The sequence below is a fragment of the Cyanistes caeruleus genome, chromosome 12 (assembly GCF_971803275.1).
Source record: "Cyanistes caeruleus chromosome 12, bCyaCae1.hap1.1, whole genome shotgun sequence".
NCBI lineage: Eukaryota > Metazoa > Chordata > Aves > Passeriformes > Paridae > Cyanistes > Cyanistes caeruleus.
In genome coordinates this window covers 6,281,400-6,301,114 of record NC_141712.1, presented here as the reverse complement: position 1 = coordinate 6,301,114, position 19,715 = coordinate 6,281,400, and the positions used below count along the sequence as shown (strand labels likewise).

Genomic DNA, 19,715 nt, shown 5'->3' with positions numbered 1-19,715 from the left:
TACAGTAATGGCTTTACATGTAATGATTTACTTCAAGATGATATGTTCTTTGCAAAAATAATTGATGCTGAAATAAATTATGGAACATATTCAGAGAAAGGCAGCTATGACTGTAAAGTTTTGTAGACATAAAAATCTCATTATTGTTACAGGTTACATGGCTCTATATCATTCAGGTTTCTGGATTACTGCTGGTCTGTGTCCTACAGTTCTTCAATTCTATGATTCTTGGATCATTAATTATAAGTTTTAATATTTCTGTCTTAATAGCAAGAACAATCCAGGTAGGTACCAAAATATTTCTGTAGTACTAAATAAAGAGTATTTATATATATATATCTGTTGTTGTGTGTGAATGAGTAATTTAGATGCATTATAATTTTAATTTGCTAATACTAATTAGAGAAATTACTATAGCATACACCAACCCAAACATTGCCTGATCAAATAATGAATTCCATTACAGTAACTGCAGCTTAACCTAGCACATCAGACATCATAATTCCATGATTGCTATTAACATTAATGATTGTGCCAGCTGCAGTTTGGATCCTGAAAAAAAAATGCATAAATGGACTTTACACCTGTTTCAGCAGGACTTGGCTTGAATTTATGGATCTGCCTCCAGCAAAATTATCTGTAACAACTAGGACAACTAGGCTCATGTCAAGTTCAGCTTTCTGAAATCCACTGTTTCTTTCAAAGATTAGGGATTTTTTACTGTAGTTGCAGTTCTCTTTTTTCTGATTCTGGCATTGGTGACACAATGAAGGAATTTACAGCAGCATTCCCATTGTGTGCACCTATTCCCAGCGGCCTCTGAGCACTCTTCTGGATCTGCAGCTTGTAACTGGAAAATTGCTCAAAGTCCTGTGAACTGACAGAGCCAGAAGATACCTGTGCCATGTTCAGGTAGAAGGTGTAATGAGTAGGTATTTCAAAAAGCACACAATACTATGGAGAGTAAGTTCTGTAAGTACAATAGGGCTGCTGCCAAGGAAAGGCTGTTTGGCTGCTTCCAAAACTCTGCCAGATCAAAGCTTTTATGAGTTGTCCCTTCATATTGTGCAAGAAGTATATATTTATTCTGGCTACTCAGTTCTGTATCCATTTTTGCTTACATGACTCTAATCCAAATTTGGTGCTGCTCAGGAGTAGCAGATCAGTTGTTTCAAATAGCCTGTGATGCTTTTGTTCCAAATACATTAAAAAAAAAAAAAAAAGGGACTGAAATATTAATGTTTTCTTCTTTGTAGAAAAACCTAAAAAAGGGTGGCTTCCTTAGTAGACTTGGGAAACTTATCCTCCATGTTCTACTAGTCTTGTGTTTGACTCTTCTAATAAATAAATTCATTAAGGTAGGCAAAGAATTTTTAATATCAAAAATTGCACATTGTATTATGTTAAAAGCTATTTGTTAACCATCTGCAGGAATAGCATTAAATAGAAACTGCAGTGAGATTTCTCTGCATCTCAGAAAATACATTTTAGAAATTAAAGATAATTTTGCTAATCTTTGATACATGGATTTGAAAACTTCATAAATTAACACCAAATAATTGGTGCTAACTTGAAGCTCACCTGTGATTTTATATCAGTTGTAGATCTATACTGTTGAGCATTTGCAAAGTTTTTCACTGAATTTTCTTTTCAATGAATGCCGTTAAAATTGAATACTTTGATTGCGAAGCACAAATTTTAGTAAGGCTGTGTTGCTTTACAGTTACATTTAAATGATGAAAAAGGCTGTTTACTGTGTGACAGTTTTGATATTTAAAATATAATTTCTCTTCTCTTTCCCCACTTTGTAGAAAATTCTTAATCTTGAGTCAGATGAGCATATATTCAAATTCCTGAAAGCAAAATTTGGATTTGGAGCAACAAGGTACGATTTAGCTGCAGTTTTGCTTTTTTGTTTGACTTCTTTAATTGAAGCCTTTGGGTTGTTCTTATTTTAAATGTGTGCAGTAAATCAGAGTTTTACCTCATGTTTATGTCATAGTTGCCCTAAGAATAATGTGCACAACTGTAACTTTATAATTTCTTGGGGAAAACAGGGAACTTTGATCCTTTTTTACATCAAGTTATGAAATACATGATGGACAAAGATCGTTATTTTTTTTTAGAGATTTTGATGCTAACCTGTATCTTTGTGAAGAAGCCTTTGGGTTACTACCTTTAAATACTTTTTCAAGACTCTCCAGTACATTACTTTTTTACGTCTATGGATTTGTTCTCTTCCTTCTGACAGTAGCAGCTGTAATTGTTGCCTTTCGAAACCTCAGGTAAATACAGTTTTAAGATAATTTACATTTTTGTCAATTTTCTTTTCTTCAGCTGGCTGAGGAACTTACAGGTGAACACAGCAGCAAATACAGGATTGCTTTGTACAGCTACTGAGAAGTGGGGTGTGTGACAGAGAAATCAGACAGAATAAGTAACTTTCTGTTGGAGCTAAAAATGTAAACGGAGGAACATCTTCCCTAGATTTAGTCAAGTTCTTTGCTGTTGAAGTTTTGCAGTTTGTATAATGTTGGTTGGATATTTTGGGATGAGGGAAAGCAGACAAAGGATGTCTTTATCTGAAACTATGTTAGTTTCTTTAGTTCATCCCATTTTCCCTGTGCAAAGTACTCCAAATCACATTTCCCAGGTGTTGTCCTCAAGCTGCCCAGAAATGAGCAGGAATAGTCTTTGCTGAGCTTTGTGATCTGTGTGAAGGAGCGGGAGCTGTAACTGCATCTCTGCTGGCAGGTCCCAGAGCTGATCTGTGGCATTCTGAGGTATCTGTGTGGGTTGTTTGTGGCCTCAGAAAGATTTGGTGCTTTTTTAAATGCAGATAATTATATGAAACATGTTACAGAACTTAATATAACACTGTTTTATTCTTCAAATAGTGGCTCAAATCAAGTCCAGTTAAAGGCAAAAATGGAAGAATATACAGTGACACTGAAGCCTGATGCTGCCTACAGCTTAGTTCACACGGTTCTTTTTGGATGTCTGGCATTAAGCACAATGAGGTATATTTTTGTGATTCTACTAAGGCCTTGTTTAGATGATTGAGTATATTTTTTAAGAGTGTGAAATACGTTGACCACAAACTGATAGGATCATGAACTTTCTTTCTCTCCCTGGTGTGTTTCTACTTGTAGACTGAGGCATTTCCCAAAATTCTGCCATAAAGAATGGAAGTTTTGGAGCAGAGACTTTCCCAAGAGCATGTAGCAAAGTGCAGTGTCAGTCCTGTACTCAGTTATTTCAGGGGCCTGAAAGTCCAAGAAAACTCTTCAGAATTTCTTTAGACATTAATTGGTCTCACAAGCAGCTTTGCAGAGCTCCAGATGATGATGAACAGCTTGTGTTTTTCCAGGATGAAGTACCTCTGGACATCCCACATGTGTGTATTTGCATCCTTCGGCCTGTGCAGTACGGAGGTTTGGAAACTCGTCCTGAAGTGTCTCCATCTCTACACATCCCAGAGGGTGAGCACTGCACTCAGCATTTCATCCACTGGGGTTTGGATTGGGATAAACCTAGTAAAGCTCAGGGATGAATGTTGTTTGTAGTTCTCTCAAACCAGGTATCTCTGCCTTACCTTTGTATAAATTCAGTAAGTAAAACAGATTTTCTGGTGGTTTCTGTATTAAACAATTCCATTGGAATACACTAGATGGCAATATAGATGTGGGTATGAAAAATAACCACAATTTTACTGAAAAAGTCTCCATATTAAGAAGTCATCAGCAGTCTGGGAAGACCTTTGCAGTCAATTATATTGAATGACAGTGTTTTCTACCTTGTAGAATACAGATTTAAATAAATAAATCCATCTTTTGTGATGGGTCTGTAATTAGGGTTTTACTTGAAAATAAAATCAGAATATGGGCTTAAAATCCAATATATTAAATTCCACTGCATGTTAAATATTTCAGATATCAATACATTAAAAATTAATTCTATTAAATGTATCATCAAAATAACCAATTTTTTTTTCAATTTCTCATAGACACAGGTGATTAAGTATTCTGTACCAATAATTACATTACTGTACATTTCATTTAAGGTAAGAATTTTTTTTTCCCAATGTTTTGGCATTTTTTAGTTGCATGAAATTTTTCCTTTCTCCTAGAAGGGTGTTGTCCTACTAGTAACTACATGCAAGAATTGTAACTGAATTTTAAGAAGTAGGATAGCTGTGCCTATGAAATTGTCTGTGAAGGATCAGTTTGGCTTATTTGGTCTTGAGGAGTTGTTCATAGATACAGATGGTTATCTGATTGTATGTGTAAGTAGAAGGTGTTATTTAAATGGATAATTTTATGGAAATGGGAGTTGTCTCTTGCTTTTAACTAAATTGTGGATAATATGCAGATTATCACATTGTGTAATGATTTCTTTTAGGAGCAAAAATAATCATAATCTTTACTGCTGTGCCTTATAAGTTTAAAAGTACAGAATTACTAAATGGTCAAGTACCTGGTTTGTCTTCTGTCTGTTCCAGAAACAGAATATTATTATTGTCAAACACTTAAATGTAAATGCCTAAAACATACCTAAATCAATAACATCTACAAGATTATCAGTCTATCATAGCAGTGAGATTTAGAACACTGATTTAATGGGAAAACCATTCTTTTAACCTGTAGTCACAAAGACAAAAAAATCAGTCTGCTTTGATGGAGAATTTGTTTCTGCAATAACTAGTCTGAGATGAAAATATGTCTGTTAAATCCCTTCAGAAAAACACAAGATTCATTTCATTGTTAGAGTTCAAAAGGCAGTAATGAAGCAGTTAAGAAAGCTGCTAATAGAGTTGACTCCAGTGTTGCATTGCCCCCTCTGAAACAAAAAGTAAGAAAATACTATTTTTCACTTAAATTGTCTTATTGTTCTATTAAAGGACTTTTTTTTTGTCCACTGTTGGGATGTTAGGAAGTCATTTTTCATTTTCATCATCTCTGAATATGACAGTGCCATTTCTTTTGACATGGGGGATACCAAGAGCATGACATCCCAATAGTCTAATGTGACAGTTCAGTAGGAATAATTTTCCTCCCACTCTTCATGAGCAGATGTAAAGTTCCTAAATCCTGTCAGATTCAATTCTGGAATCAACAGAAACCACTGATTCCATGGACTTTAGAGCAGTCATTAGTTGTGCTCAGTCTGCCTGAAAAGCATCATTTTTGTGTTTCTTCTAAATAGAGGAAATATTTTTTATTGACATTAAAAATACTATTTTTAAAATTTCTCAGTAGGAATGAGAAATTCATCACCTTTCAGTGTTTTTTTTGTCCTGAGTCAGTTCTTGCAGTTGAGCTACCAGAAGAGTGGATCTCTATGTAGGTCTTTTCTGCAAAGCTGAAAGAATTGATGAGAAGCCTGAGGGAATCACAGAATATTCTGAGCTGGAAGGGACCCACAAGGCTCTTGTCTCAGGTGCCCTGGCAGTTCAGACAAGAATGCCTACAGAGAGATCCAGAAAGCACCCATTGCTTCTGTGAGAATGTGGTTTTATATTCTCTCTCTAAAACCTTATAAACAGACACTGGAAGTAGACTTCTGGAACAGAGAATTACTTACCTTCCTCTTTTCCAGACAAGAATTTATCTGTTCAGTCACTGACTGCTCAGATTGCAGGGGCAGTTTGTCTGTACACCACAAAGTTAATTTGCCATCAGGACTGGTTTTCTTGAATTTGTAGGAGGGCAGTTTGGTGTTTCATTATCTGTTACATTTGTCAGAAGAGCTATTCTTCAATGCAGTTCCTCAAAATAGGATTTTTATGGGATTATTAACTTAATCCTGAATAAGCCAATGAAAGCCTCTTTTGAAGCATGTGGTTACTACAGCCCCAAATACATCACTTGAACAATAATTTATTGAGATGCAGATGCAGCTACAATGCTGGGTTTCTTTCAGATTTCAGGTACAGGATGTTTTTGAGACCTGTAAGACATCTGTACTCCTGTTAATATTATTACAGTGCAAACATCTTTCAGATAAAGTGAAAATGCTGAAGTATTTCCATGCCTACTTTCGCTGTGCTGCAGGTAACACTGCAGATATATAAAGCAGTACCAACTAGTATTTATGTTTCACTTCCTACACTTTGTAGGTAGATTTCACCTTTATCTGCATTCATTGTAACTTCACAATAATGCTCATCAATTTGGGTTTGCATGTCAATAATTCCTGAATAAATTATTGGTACTTAAGGTGAGCTCCTGAGCTTGAGCATTCTAATTCCAAGGACTGCCAAATAATCTTGATTTCTCTCTAATAGTAAATTCTGTTCCTGTTATTTCTCCAGCTGCATTTTCATCTTCATTGTGGCCAAGTCCTTTTGCTCCAGACATGGACATTTATTACAGCCCATCTTGCAACATACACCCATGGTCTGAGCAGTCTTTGGCTGTACTGAACAGCTTCAGTTCTGGGCTAATTTAAGCCACTTGACAACCAACTGGTTTCTTTTCCTGAAGACTTTGACCCCAGAGACAAGCACTGTTACAAGTTGGAAACTTCTTTCACATTTCCCTCACTCTTCTGAGCAGTTTGTTGCATCTCTGATGTGCTCCATCTATTCTTTTATCCTCTTCTGTGTCACCAGACTTTTTCTCAATCTGACATATACTTGATTTAGAAGACAAAGTTCTGTCAGTGTTACTGGTCCATATTATCATATGTTTTACTTTTTATTTGTCATTCTCTTGTATTTGGAGCTCCTGAAGTACCTTAGTTTTCTCTTGGTTCCACTAATCAAGTGTAGTGCTACCTGGAAATTCTTCAATTCGGTAATAGCAAGCCTCATGGACAAAATTTTCCTGCAGTGGAAACTGCTTGTACTCACTCAAAACTTGCAGTACTGTGACTTAAAAAACCTTTCCAGAGTGAATGTCATGGAATAACCCCAGCACTGAGCAGGGAGCTGTGCCACTGTTCCTCAGGAGGTTACAGGGCAGGGTTCACTGCCTGGAAAGCAAAGCAGGGCTTGTTCTTCCTGTCTCCACTCTGAAGGACTCCAAGCTCTCAGAATGTGTAGCTATCCAGGGCAGTTTAGTAATGAAGAGAGGAAATTTTTATTCATTATCAGACTCCACAATCTCCTTTCACAACAGCTGAATTCACTAATCTCTGAGGATTCTGAAAAGCAGAAATACATCTGTTGTACTGCTGTACTTCCCAAAGCTTCTCCAGGGTTGTGATGCTGCTATGGCACTACCTGGGAGAGGCCAGGAGTATTTGAAGTGTTTTAAGTGAGCAGTTACACCGGTGAGAGTCTTTGTTGGCCCAGTTGCAGCCCCTGCCCCCAGTCCTGCCATGTAATTACAGTTTCAGTGAAGGAATGCCTGTGTTTGCTAAGGGGCTCAGCAGCACCACATTCAAATTGCTTGTGAATTCTTGGATGAGCATTATATAAATGGATGATTAATGGCTTTTTAGATTATCAGGTAGGTTTTCTTAGACTTTTACTGCAGTGTTTCAGTTTTCAAACCAGCAGTCATTATTATCTAAAGAAAGCAGGTTTGGAATAGGTTTCACTGTAACGTCCTCTGTAGTAAAGACTGATGCACAGCAATCTGTCATTAGCATTGTCATTATCTTCCTTAATTGTTCCCTCCTGCCCTGGAATATTCACTGGCTTAAACAATAAACCCTTAATAAATCATTGTTCCCTCAGCTTTTTGGACAGGAGGGTTTAGCTTTTCAGAAACAGTTTCATTCCTTTTTTTCTCTCCTCCAGATTTGATTTAGGTATTCTTTGTTTGTAGTACATTTTGAAATGTTTTCCCCCAATGGTCAATGGGTTGTTGTCATTCAGTCACAGTTTTCTTTTTGCCTTCAGTGGCTCTCTCCTAATGCAAACTTCTGAAATACCATTAATAGAATCCACAGCACATCTAATAACCTTGACTTCTGCTACAGATTTCCTACCTTTTTTAATTTCGTTTTATATTTCCTTTCCAAACTTAATGTTAATTCCTGGGGCCTTTCTCTTGTCATCATTGGCAATGGGCAGTTCTGGTCCTGCTGGTCATGTGGCAGGAGCTGCAGATCTCAAACTCTGAAACTGTATGTGCATCCTGCAGTGACAGTCACCTCTCCTTCCTAGGAGGGGTAGGTAGATACATTTGTGTCTTGCAATTTACCCACGAGCTGGACAAGATTATTTGCCAGCTAAGAGGAAGTAATACATTTCAGCATCCAGAACTTGTTTTGTTCATTCTGTCTTCAGGTTGTTCTATTTTGTTTCCATTTTAGTTCTGGCCAGGAATAATGGATGAACTATCAGAGCTGAGAGAATTCTATGACCCAGACACAGTGGAGCTGATGAACTGGATTAAGTAAGAGGATTTTTTCTCTATTTCAGTTAAATGCTATTTGCGTAGATCTAATGTTCTTAGTTATAGTGTTCTCCTTATTTGTCACAGCTCAGCAGTGAACTCTGGTGACCTGTGAGGATGGTTAGGGTGGGTGGGTTATCAGGAGGTTGGGTATGAGCAGCTGTGGAGAGCAGCTCTGTGCTTGTGTTCAGTATCACTGCTGTGTTCCATCTGCATCAGGGAACCAGCTGATGATCCCTTTGCTCTCATAAGGACACAGTTTTCCCAGCCAAAAGAGGTAAACTTGGAGGTGTCAGGCATCTCTCATCATATTATAGCTACTTCTTTACATTAATAGACCCCTGCAGTGAAATCATTTTATTCCCCCGCCCAACCTTTGTCCTTCTCAGCTCCGTAATGTTAAAAAGCTTGGATGTAGTGCTGGAAGATTCATACTCTGCAGTCTGTTTGCTGGACTTTAAAACAATCTAAGTTGTTTCTGCTTGTTAGAATTAATCCCAACATGTGTTCAAAACTGTAAGCAAAATATTTTTAATTGAACTTGAACTTGTCTAAGCATAGGTGCAGTCTTTGAGGGGTGTGAGTCAATCATCCCAACCCCACCTCATCACTTCTGCTTTCTCACAGAGCATAGGAGGGTATTTTTTAGGTGGAAACAGTTTGGAATACTGCATGTAGAAGATGCTGAGAAAAAAGGCCAGGTAGGATGTTCTCTGGAGGGCTGTGGACTGAAGGGGTACATTCTCTATTAACGTAGAGTAACCACAAAAAACTTTCAGGTTAAGTTTCTGAACAGGGAGATTCCTGGGACTTGTATTTATTTGCAACTCCAGAAATGATTTTAAAAAAAGAAAATTGGTTTCATGTTATAGAGGAAAACATTCTGAAAGTAAATCTGAATATACCACATTAAATATTGAACTGTTTGAAGTATTTCCTTGGAGTATTTCCTTCATATGCAATGAACTTCAGTGAAACCAGTCACCCAGGCTGTTCTTCCCATAGCAACATATTTACACTCCATAATGTTGTATTTCTTTAATCCATAAACTAGAAGGAGTAATTTAGGAGTAAAATATATTACAAGCCTTCAGTGACTTATTTTGAAAGCAGGCCATGATTTTTTCCATCATTTAGAATCTTTGCAGCCTTATTGACATGTTTTTGTGACTAATGTTTACCAGCCAGTTCCATTTAGCACTACTGTTTTATTAAAAGATGGTAAATGTCTGATAGTTCAGGTCTCCTGTGTGCAATATATAGAGTTATATATAGATTTATACATAAAATATGCATGTGGAGTTATTCCCAGCCATGAACTGGATTTGACTGGCTCCAATGAGAGTAATTTTTCATGTGTTCTTAGTGCTGAGAATGCTAAACTGGTGCTTGTCATCTCTTCATTCCAAGTCATGACAGACAATTTACAGAGGGGCATTTTTTTAGTTAGAATTTATTGTATTTAGAAATATTATTCCTGCAAAGAAGAGTTAATTATCTATGCTTTAAATACCAGTCAACAAAATTTATGGTAAGTTTCTCAAAGTGGGACAGATTTTCTTAAGTTTGATGTGTAAGGGAACACTTTTACTATACTAACACTTGATAGTTGTGCTGTAGTTAATGACCTGTCAAGGCTGGTGTCAGGAACTAATCATTCATTATTAAAACTCAGTATGAAAAGCTCTAATTTGTCATGTATAGCAGTGAATTAGGAAGAACTCATCTGTCTTGCAATCTCTCCACAACAAGAAAACCCTTCTGTCCGCTTAACTCTAAATGCATATTAACTTGTCCAAATATACAATCTGAATAATGGCCAACTATTAGTCTGTCCCCTGTGAAGTGTCTGCAGATGCATTTCTTACTCTTCCCCTCACTAAAATTGCCATAGCATTTTCAGGAAGATCTACTGGTTTGTATCTGTACAATTGCAGAGCACAATTTTTTTGCATAATGATCTTGCATATCCCAGTCTTCTGCTTTTTTTTCCTACCCACCATCTCATTTTCGCAGCTTTTTTTCAACAAAAAGTCAAGAATCCAATACTCCAGGGATAGTTCACAGCTCTGTTCCCAGCTGGGAGGTACATTAAAATTCTTAGTTTTGGTCTTTCTCCCTAAGACAACAGGAACAACATGCTCATTTGAGAGATGGGGAAGAATATCAGTAGAATGAGCAAATCAATAGCGTGAACTTCCCTACTCTGTTTGCTCCTGGTAAGTGTTAAAAGAAGCAATGTCTTCTGCCTTTAAAGGGGAAATCTGCCTACAGTTGTGGAATATTTCAATAGCAGTTGCTAAAACTCACAGAAAAAGTTCTTAGAAATCTTGGGCAACAGCCAGAACAATGGAAAAGTTAACTGAGACTGAGATTCAGCAGAGCATTGTTGGATGCCAACTGTCCCCAGGTGTGGGGACAGGCAGGAAAATTTGCATATTTGTAGAAACCCCACAAATTTCCAAAAAGCTCCTAAGGTTATGCAAATTAAACACCCATGGTGGTTCTTTCTTTAGTAATTTATACTAATTTATATTAATGGCTATATTTTCATTTCAAGCCAGCTTTAAAGTTTATTACTTACACTCCTGATTTTCAAGTGTAATCACACTGAAATCAACGCATGTTCCAGACTTTAAAGGCAATATTACACTTTTTTTTTTTTGTAAATTACCGTTCTTAAATTCTTGGGCTTTTGTTGGACAGACATGTGAGTAAATTTCAGGCATGAACTTGCAAGTGCCTGAGAAGTAGGTTTATACCAACCGTGTGTAGGTGCACTCATATATGTGAGCATTATCTGCATGCATAAAATTGAAGCTGGGACTCACAAAAACGCATCTTGGTGTTCTTTCTTTGTGGCTGTCATTTTCCATTTTTGCAATTTTCAGTCTTTCCAAACCAGAGGGAAAAAAAAGAACCATGACAGTGTAACCGAATATGCTTTACTGCCTATCATCTGCAGCTAAATCTGTGATATTCTAATATTGCATTCTGCAAATAAAAAGATTTTCTTTTAAAGGAAAAAAAAAATCTATCATGGCATATTCCTTAGAATCTCCTTTTCTCAAATCCTTTCACTTTGTTGATTCATACCATACTCAGGCACTAGTAAAGGAATAATCTGAGACTTGTCAGATTTTATGGCTTTGAAAGCCAACTACAGGGTTCAACTCTGGAGGACTTTTACTAGAAATAGCCATTTTATTTCTAATGATGTAACCTGTAATTGCAATGCTGGCCATTTCTTCCTTAGTGCTTCCTAAAACCAGCTTGCAATAATTCTTTAGCAGTTTAAAAGAATTACTACCACTTTCAGAGTTCGTGCAAGTACTTCCTGTAAAACCCTTTTATTTTTAATGAGTTATTCTTTAGTATTTATATAATTCTCTAAATCCTTAAGTGTAAGGTAAAGAAAAGGTTCCTACACTGTAATATAGTGTTTAGTTTACCCATTAGCTCAGCTGTAATTAACTTGTTGAAAGCTTAGAGCTTCAAAAATAAATGAGATTATTTGTTCAAAATGCCATCAGGTCTTCTTGGAATGACATTTAAATTATATAATGTAAATCAGTTTGACCTGTAAGTCCTTGTCATTATTTAGTGACATTTCTTAGAGAATAAATTGTTTGCAGGTTGGGCAGTGTGGCATGGAGCTTGGCAGAGAGCTATAAAAAGAAATTATCCTTTCATTTTATACATCATTTACTCAGACAGATGTAAAAACAGCTCGGTTTTTGTGTGATAGAGAAGTGTCATTGGGGGTTTGCAGCATGGGGGGTGATGCCTGGCACAGCAGGAGCACCCCTGGCCCTGCTCATCTGTGCTCAGGTGTCCCCAGCACTCAGCAGTGGCACCTGCAGGAACTCTGGGGAGGGAACTGGAGAGGGCAGACACTGGGGCTCTGTGTCACCTCCCAGTGTCACCTCCCAGTGTCACCTCCCTGCTCTCTGCCCGGGGCACTGAAATCCAGCATTTATGCTCCTACTGCCAGTGCAGCACAGGGAAAGAGTAGCTCCTGCTGGTCTGAGAATATGTGAGCTGGCCAGTAAACTATGGACAGTGATGTGTCTGAAGGAGTATCATTTCCTAGGACTTCAAACCTGTAAATCTCAGGGAAACATCTGCCTTTACCTGGAACACCAGATTTTAGACTCCATCCCAGACCAAAGCACATAAGGCAGTTTTTTGAAAAGCAAGCAAGGGTCACTAGATTGTCTTCAAGGGATGGGGAGAGCAGGAAGTGCTGGCAAAGCTCTGTCTGGTAAAAAATGTAACTCATTTTTTGAAATGTATTTCACCCCTTCTGGGCAGGAGTGAATGCTTTTGGAAAGGGAATCCTGAATCTTCTACATGATCCATTTCCTGAGGGGAGATTCACTGGGGGCCCAGCTCCAGTCTCTGTTCCCTGCAAATGGAGGAGGCTCAGGCTGGAGATCAGGGAAGGTTCAGCTTCCCCAGGAGGTGCTGGCACTGTCCAGGCTCCCCAGGGATGGGCAGGAGGCTGCCAGAGCTCCAGGAGCCTTTGGGCAGCGCTCCAGGGATGCCCAGGGGGATTGCTGGGGGGTCTGCAGGGACAGGGGCTGAACTGGATGAGCTCTGTGGGCCCCTTCCAACTCCGTGTATTCTGCGATTCTACATTTTTGACAAGAATTTTTACCAGTAGGTTATTGATAAAGGACACTATCACCATTTCATTTAGCTTAATTTTTGAAGAAAAGAGCCTGCAGGCTGGTTTGGCTTTTTTGTTTTGCTTTTTTTCTTGTGGTTTTGCCTTTGGTACTTGCTGGGAGGGGCTGTGTGAGTGGGTTTAAGTAAGTTGGAATCTGCTACAGAGCCCATTATAATGCAAATCTGCTATCAGAAGAGCAGGGTTGCCTTGGTAAGGCCAGTCAGCTTTTAAAATTTGAACTAATCTTGAACAAGCACAGAAACCTACTTGTCACATTAGAAGTTGCCTGTCCCAGGCATAAACACAGAAATATGTTGAAGATGCTTTAAGAATCATCATTTTTATTTGGGTATCTAAGCTCTCCCCTCTGTGAGTCCAGCCCATGTCCTTTGCAGCTTAGTCCTACAGACTTGTGCTTTCCCTCAGCTCCAGGGATGAGTCCTGGCTGACAGCCTGTCAGGGCCATTCCATTTGCAGAGTCCTAATTTCCAGCAGGAATTAATTTCTTGCAATGGAACATGTACTTCAGGACACTTGTGGCTTTGAATATTTTAAGTAATAAAAAATTTCTTAGGAGATTAAATATTTTCAGACTTGAAAATGAAAACTGGTTTTATAAAGTGCTGAAGGACTAGTCTATCAGTAAAGTTAAACTGGCCTATTAAAACCACTATCCCTGGCCTTCCTAGATGAGATTAATGTACCACTGCAAGATTTCTTAGGAAAGGTTTGTAATTATTAATTCATTTGCTAAGCATAATCTCTTGAAAGGCAATAGTAAAATTTAATACTTGTCTCTCAACATTTTCAAGCCGATCATGGAGCTTAAAGAGGGCTGAGTGTGTAGCTGCAGTTTCCAAAGGCTCCCTAAAGTGCACCCCTAAGTGTCACAGTTACTGGAGTACTTTAGTGCATGTAAGGGGATGTTAGGCACCTATTCACATTCAAATTTCATTTTAGTTGATTTCATGTGCGCTGCTTTCTCTTGGTTTAGTCTTCACAGACCCTTCCATGGTTATGTGCCTGCTAAGCACTAGAAAACACTTCAGTAAAATATAGCCAGTTTCAATTAGCCTGATGATGGGAGTATTCATTGCCTGGCATTTTTACTCTTACTTTTTGCTCTGCTCTTCTGTTGTGTCTTTGCAAATATCTTAGATTGTAAGCTTGTTGGGAAGAAGGTGAGCAAAAAACAAATTTTTCATTATTGGTATTTGAGTGATCCTGAAATAACAGGATTGCTTTGTGGAATTTCTAAGGTTACAGTAACAATAAGTGACAGCATTATTCTGGCATCTTCTGCATCCCCCTTCCCCAGCTTTTTACAACTGGGGTGTCTTTTTTCATAGTTTCTCTCCAACAGTTGTCAGAATAGGAAGATGAATGTCTCATGGAACAAAGTTTCCGTTCCAAGTGAATGGTGAATGCCAGGACAGGAGCAGAAAGTTTTACCATTCAGATTAAATAATTCATTTTATATAAAGTACCTTACATATAGCAGACACAAACCTAAGTCACAATAAGTTCCGTGAAATTTTAAAATAATTAGAATATAGAAACCTATAAATATTCAGAGGCTTTATGAACCTGAGAAATACATGAAATATAGAACTAGTTTGAAATTGTCAGGATCATGTTTTCCTTTGATTTCCTCATAGTGCTTAGTAAATTTTTTATTTGCAGTTGAGTATAATCATAATTTATCCACTGGCATTTGAAGAAAACACAGTTGCTTGAACAGTTTGCTCTCTGGATAGTGGAGAAGCAGAAAAATACTTTTGCAGTCTTTTTTTTCCTTCTGATCTGTCACAAACATTGCAAAAATGCCCCTGCAGAGACTTCCTCAGACTTATCAACATTTGTTTAGGTCAAACACTCCAAACACAGCAGTGTTTGCTGGGAGCATGCAGCTGTTGGCAGGAGTCAAACTGTGCACTGGACGGACCTTAACCAACCATCCCCACTATGAGGATAAGAACCTGAGAGAAAGAACAAAGCAGGTAAGAGATTTCTCATCTTTTAAAGTAATCCTTGCCCATGTCACTGACTCCACTCCAGAAAACACTGCAGAAGGCATCATGTGCTTTACTTATGGAGTAACTTACTGTCAGGCACAGGCACAGGATTTAACTGCTTGGGATCTCCTGACTCACTTCTGGCAGCTGGTGAGTGTCTGAGCAGCTCTGTGCCCGGGTACCCAGCTAGTCCCAAGGGCACTGGTTTGGCTACTGTGGCATCAGTAGGTCCTGGTGCCTGCTTGGGCTGTTAAACCCACACGGAGCATTCCCTGACACTCCCTTCAGTTCCCATAACAGCACACAGCATTTGATATAGAAACCACCCTGGGAAACTCCACACAGAGCTGGGGAGACTGTTTCCACCTACCCTTCTCTGGGCTTGAGATATTCTCAAAGCCTGACAGCACCATCCAGTGTTGTGTAGCCAGCAGCATCCTCGCCACAACACACATATCCATGTGGCTGTTAAATAAAGCATTTATAGATTGTTTCTGTAATATTTGATTCACACAGTTTCTCAGGCTCAGTTCTTCATTTGGCTCAAGATAGAGGGGTCATGACAGAGCAAACAAAGCAATAGAGAGTGCTGATGTGGTGTGTGTTGGAGCTCAGTTTCCTTGTTCTCCAGATTTACCAGATCTATGCCAAGCGATCTCCCGGTGACGTGTACGGAATCCTGCGCTCCTTCGGCACGGACTACGTGATCCTGGAGGACAGCATTTGCTATGAGAGGAGGCACAGCAGGGGCTGCCGCCTGCGAGACCTGCTGGATGTAGCCAATGGCCACGTGAGTGTTACAGACAAGATCAAAAAATAAAATACATTTTGCTTGACTTTGCTCTGAAACCCAGTTAGTGAGATCTGAGGTAGCTCAGCGTATTTGCACTGTGGGAAAGAAAACCTACTGCAGCCTTTAGACATTCTCAAAATGGCCAAATTAACACTGCTTGCTTTTAAGGGTCTTTGAGAATAAAAAAGGGGGAATTTCAGCCTGGGCAGGATAAGTAAGCACTTCCTGACAAGCTCCAGGTTAGGAGTGCACAAGCAGAGTTCCCTCCCCAATAAAAATCACTTCAGAGTTTCAGTTCCCACAGGCACAGTGTGGTTCTGTTACCACTCTGTGTCAGGGGAGTTCTCAGGTATTTCTGGGGCTGAGGTGGAGCCAGAGCAGGCTGCACAAGCCCAAGCTGATAGGGACCTCTGTCAAAGCAGCTTTATCCATTTAGAGACAATATTCTGAGTCTTACTGGTTTAAAGCTGTTTTTTCCTTCCCCTTGTTTCATACTGTGAACAAACCTGGCCAGCCTGACCCAGTGAATGTATTGTGGAGGTTGTTAGGAACTTGTTATTGCCTGTAGCTAAATTGAATTGGCTAAAGAAATCTCACACATCTGTTCCATTTCATTGCAGATCATGGATGGCTTGGGAGAGAATGAACCTGATTTGAAACCTTCATTGTACCCTCGCTTCTGTGAGGAAATTAAAAAAAACCTTCCTTCTTACACCATGCACTTCACCAGGGTGTTTCAAAACAAAACATTCCATGTTTACAAACTTGCCAAGCATAAATAACATTTCCAACCATGACTTCAAGTTCGGTATTCCACTGCTAGGACCCACATTAGGAAATGCAGATGAAGTTTACAAACAGGTTATATTTTTAAGACATTTTACACCAATGATTTCCTGTTTAATTACTGTGATTCTTTTTTTTAGACAGTTTAATTTTGATAACATTATTGATGTTACCAAAATTTTCATAAATTCATAAATAAATGCTAGCAGGGACCATTTTGATTATAAATTCTGACCCTCAGAATATTTAGGTTGTAATTGTTTTCCAGTTTCAACTGTTTGGAAGACAAAGGCAGCAGCCTGTGGGAGCACTGCCAAGTGCCAGCCTGTGAATCTGCTCAGCAGTTCAGATTTTCCTCTCAAATGGTAGAAATTCAGTGAAAGCAGCCCATGCTGCTCCTGCCCTGAGTAAGCATTGCCTTTGTGAATCCTAAAAATAGTCACAAAATGAAGTTTTGTCTTACAGTCTGATCCTTTCTGACAGATCCTTGTGCTCTTTCAGTGCCTCTTTTTTGAATTCTTTGGGAATGTATGTGGATAAGAGTTTCCAGTCTTGTGAGTGTGATTGCAGAATCAGTGAGTGCGGATTAAGCAAACAATTTTGAAGAAAAAACTTTAATCTTTGGTCCAGCATTTTTAGTGATCAGAAACAAACTGGTTTATAACATAGTGTTTAATGATGGAGTGTTACATATTTCTAGTGAGAAAAAGGCTGGAGCATGCTTGATACATGTTGCATGTTTGTATCCTTGTAAAATGCTCAGAACAAACAAAAATCTGAATTTCTCAGTTTGGATTCTCAGAACACTTTTCTGTATATACTGTCTGAACTACAGGGGATCCTTTTTCTCCTTGTGTGAATCCCACTAGGATAGCAAAATTGGACAAAAGAAAAACTCATCTCTAAATCAGCAGGAAACCAGTGTTTCAAATACATTCAGATCATAGAGCTTTGTTTGTATAATTTCAGACAGAGAGCTCTATATTCTAGCACAAAATCATTGTGTCCTTGTTCTTTAGCCTAAAACAGAGACTACCAGGATTTTAAAATTACATGAAAGATTAGGTGAATTCAGACCTCAATGCTGAGAATTTTGTGATTTGTTTGTACCCTTTGTCTTTTTACCAGCCTGAACTTTGTGATTTGTATTGGATTTCTAAATGTTATGAAGGTACCACATGGCTTTTACTGTGTTTTTAGCAGTGCTTTGGGTTTAAATTGAAATCAGAAATCAAATTTGGAAGCCTCACAGTACTCTCCATCTTGAATTAGACATCCAGTAGGCTCATTTGTTTCTTACAAAAAACAAAATTGTAATAATCAAGTGCCTCTAGGCCCAGGCTGAATTAACATTTGAACACCTATAAGAGTGTTTGTGGCCTATGCAAATAACTCGGTTACAATAATTACCTACTGCAATTAATTTCTAATGATGGGAAACTTAAAGTGCTGCAGATAGCAAACTCCATATTTAATTTAATCAAGATGTGTAATGCGATTAACTGTCACAACTGAGCTGGGCTCCAGTTCCAAATGATTTAAGTGTTCTCCCTTTCAGCTGTACCGAGGTAAATCACCAAAGAGATGGAGATGGCTATGTCACATGCTCAAACAGTTTTATATTCAGTAAATACTCATTAAACAATGTTCAACATCTTTCTGCCTTTCTCTCTGGCACAGAAGGCTGTGCTGTAGCTGGGCTGTGTTAAATCACATGCTGACAGGAGCTGGGTTGTTACACTGAGCAGCTGAAACTCCTGAGTAATTCCTAGCCTGTATCCTTTAATGAGGTTGGAGACCACTGCAGTTTAACATAATACAATAATAAAACATTTTAATCAGTATTAAAACTTTAATTAGGCCTGTAATGATGCATGGTGGTTCTTGCTGCAAGCCTGGGTCAGTGAATCCCTCAGTGAGTGCCTTCAGTAATTGAAAACAAGCACACAAAAGGTAAAAGATGTCTGGGCTGTGTGGCTTATTCTAGAAGGCAATTGGATCTTTCTGGAAAGGTGCAGTAACTTTCCTTTGGTGGAGGGGAGGGATTCCCAAGCCCAGTGGTAGCCTGTTGTCTTCAGAATTTACTTACAGGTAACAGCTGAGACTAAGAAATCCTGACTGGAATAGTAATTATTTTTAAACAGACTTAATTCAAAAATGCAGTCTCTAATATTGCCAAAGGTGAAATTTAACCTTTTCACAGAAACTGCCAAGTGAAAACTGGTTTGTTTGGGGTTTTTTTTAAACAGAAAGATGTATTGTGAGAGATTATCAGAAAAGTTTAACACTAAGGGATATTCCAGGGACTGCAGTGCAGCATTCAGACACCAGCCTGCTTCAAATAGTAAATCCACGTGCTGAGGGCCACGAGCAGTTCCCAGCTCAGAGGGAGCAGCTCCCCCCTGCCCCAGTTTGAAACAAGGCCTGTGAGGGGCTGGGGGAGAAGGGCTGCACCTCCCATTCCTGAGGCACTGACTCTCCTGGTAACCAGCAGTGGGAATGGCAGGGACAAGGACTTGGTGCTGCATGTGATCAGTGGGATTGTGGTATAAATGGTTTTTTTTTTTTTAGATTGCAGACAAAATGCTATCAAGGAGTCAGGACTTTTTTTTAAGAGAGAAAAGCCTTTGAGAAAAGCCGTAAGTGTATTTTCATTTCTTGTTTCAGTGTTCTGCTGGTGGGATCTAACATAGTTATTTTGTAATATGTTGTTGTAAAATGATGTAATGACTATTGTATACTAAATAAATTGTGTAATTTCAAAGTCACTTTTTTTGCTTTTTTATACATTGGGATGGGTTGAGAAAGACCTGGCTAGGGAATCAGGTTTGTTTCAGTCTATATAGGAGAAAAGTAAAATATTTTTACTCAATATTTTTTGGCTTTTCAAGCTCATTTTATTGTGTGTAGCACTAACTTTTTTGGGATCACCTCTGTGTTTTAACAGATCACTGGGTTTCCTTTGTTAGAAGCTAAAGGTACCAGCTATGATTTTTACCAGTCATCACCCTGTGCATGTCAACTCCAGTAAGGCCAGCAGACTAAGGCTGCTATTTATCCATTTAAATAAATATTATTTTCTTATTTATTAAGTGTATAAT

The 19,715-nt window shown here is 38.5% G+C and overlaps 1 protein-coding gene across 4 annotated transcripts in view; it reads left to right on the top strand.

The window, feature by feature from the left end:
* DPY19L3 (dpy-19 like C-mannosyltransferase 3) overlaps positions 1-19,702 on the top strand; it is a 34,374-nt gene extending 14,672 nt beyond the window's left edge. For 2 of the 4 annotated variants that reach the window (XM_086848165.1, XM_086848166.1), the window contains 11 exons: positions 153-284; positions 1,257-1,358; positions 1,812-1,885; positions 2,127-2,285; positions 2,898-3,020; positions 3,371-3,482; positions 4,007-4,063; positions 8,266-8,348; positions 14,888-15,020; positions 15,667-15,825; positions 16,449-19,382. In XM_086848165.1, coding sequence (XP_086704291.1) covers positions 153-284; positions 1,257-1,358; positions 1,812-1,885; positions 2,127-2,285; positions 2,898-3,020; positions 3,371-3,482; positions 4,007-4,063; positions 8,266-8,348; positions 14,888-15,020; positions 15,667-15,825; positions 16,449-16,610 — 1,296 coding nt within the window. In that variant the 3' untranslated portion in view covers positions 16,611-19,382. Of the gene's footprint in view, positions 1-152; positions 285-1,256; positions 1,359-1,811; positions 1,886-2,126; positions 2,286-2,897; positions 3,021-3,370; positions 3,483-4,006; positions 4,064-8,265; positions 8,349-10,472; positions 10,568-14,887; positions 15,021-15,666; positions 15,826-16,448; positions 19,383-19,561 lie in introns of those variants that run through there. The other 2 variants (XR_015275530.1, XR_015275531.1) reach the window with 2 other exon arrangements.
* Positions 19,703-19,715: the final 13 nt, after the last annotated feature.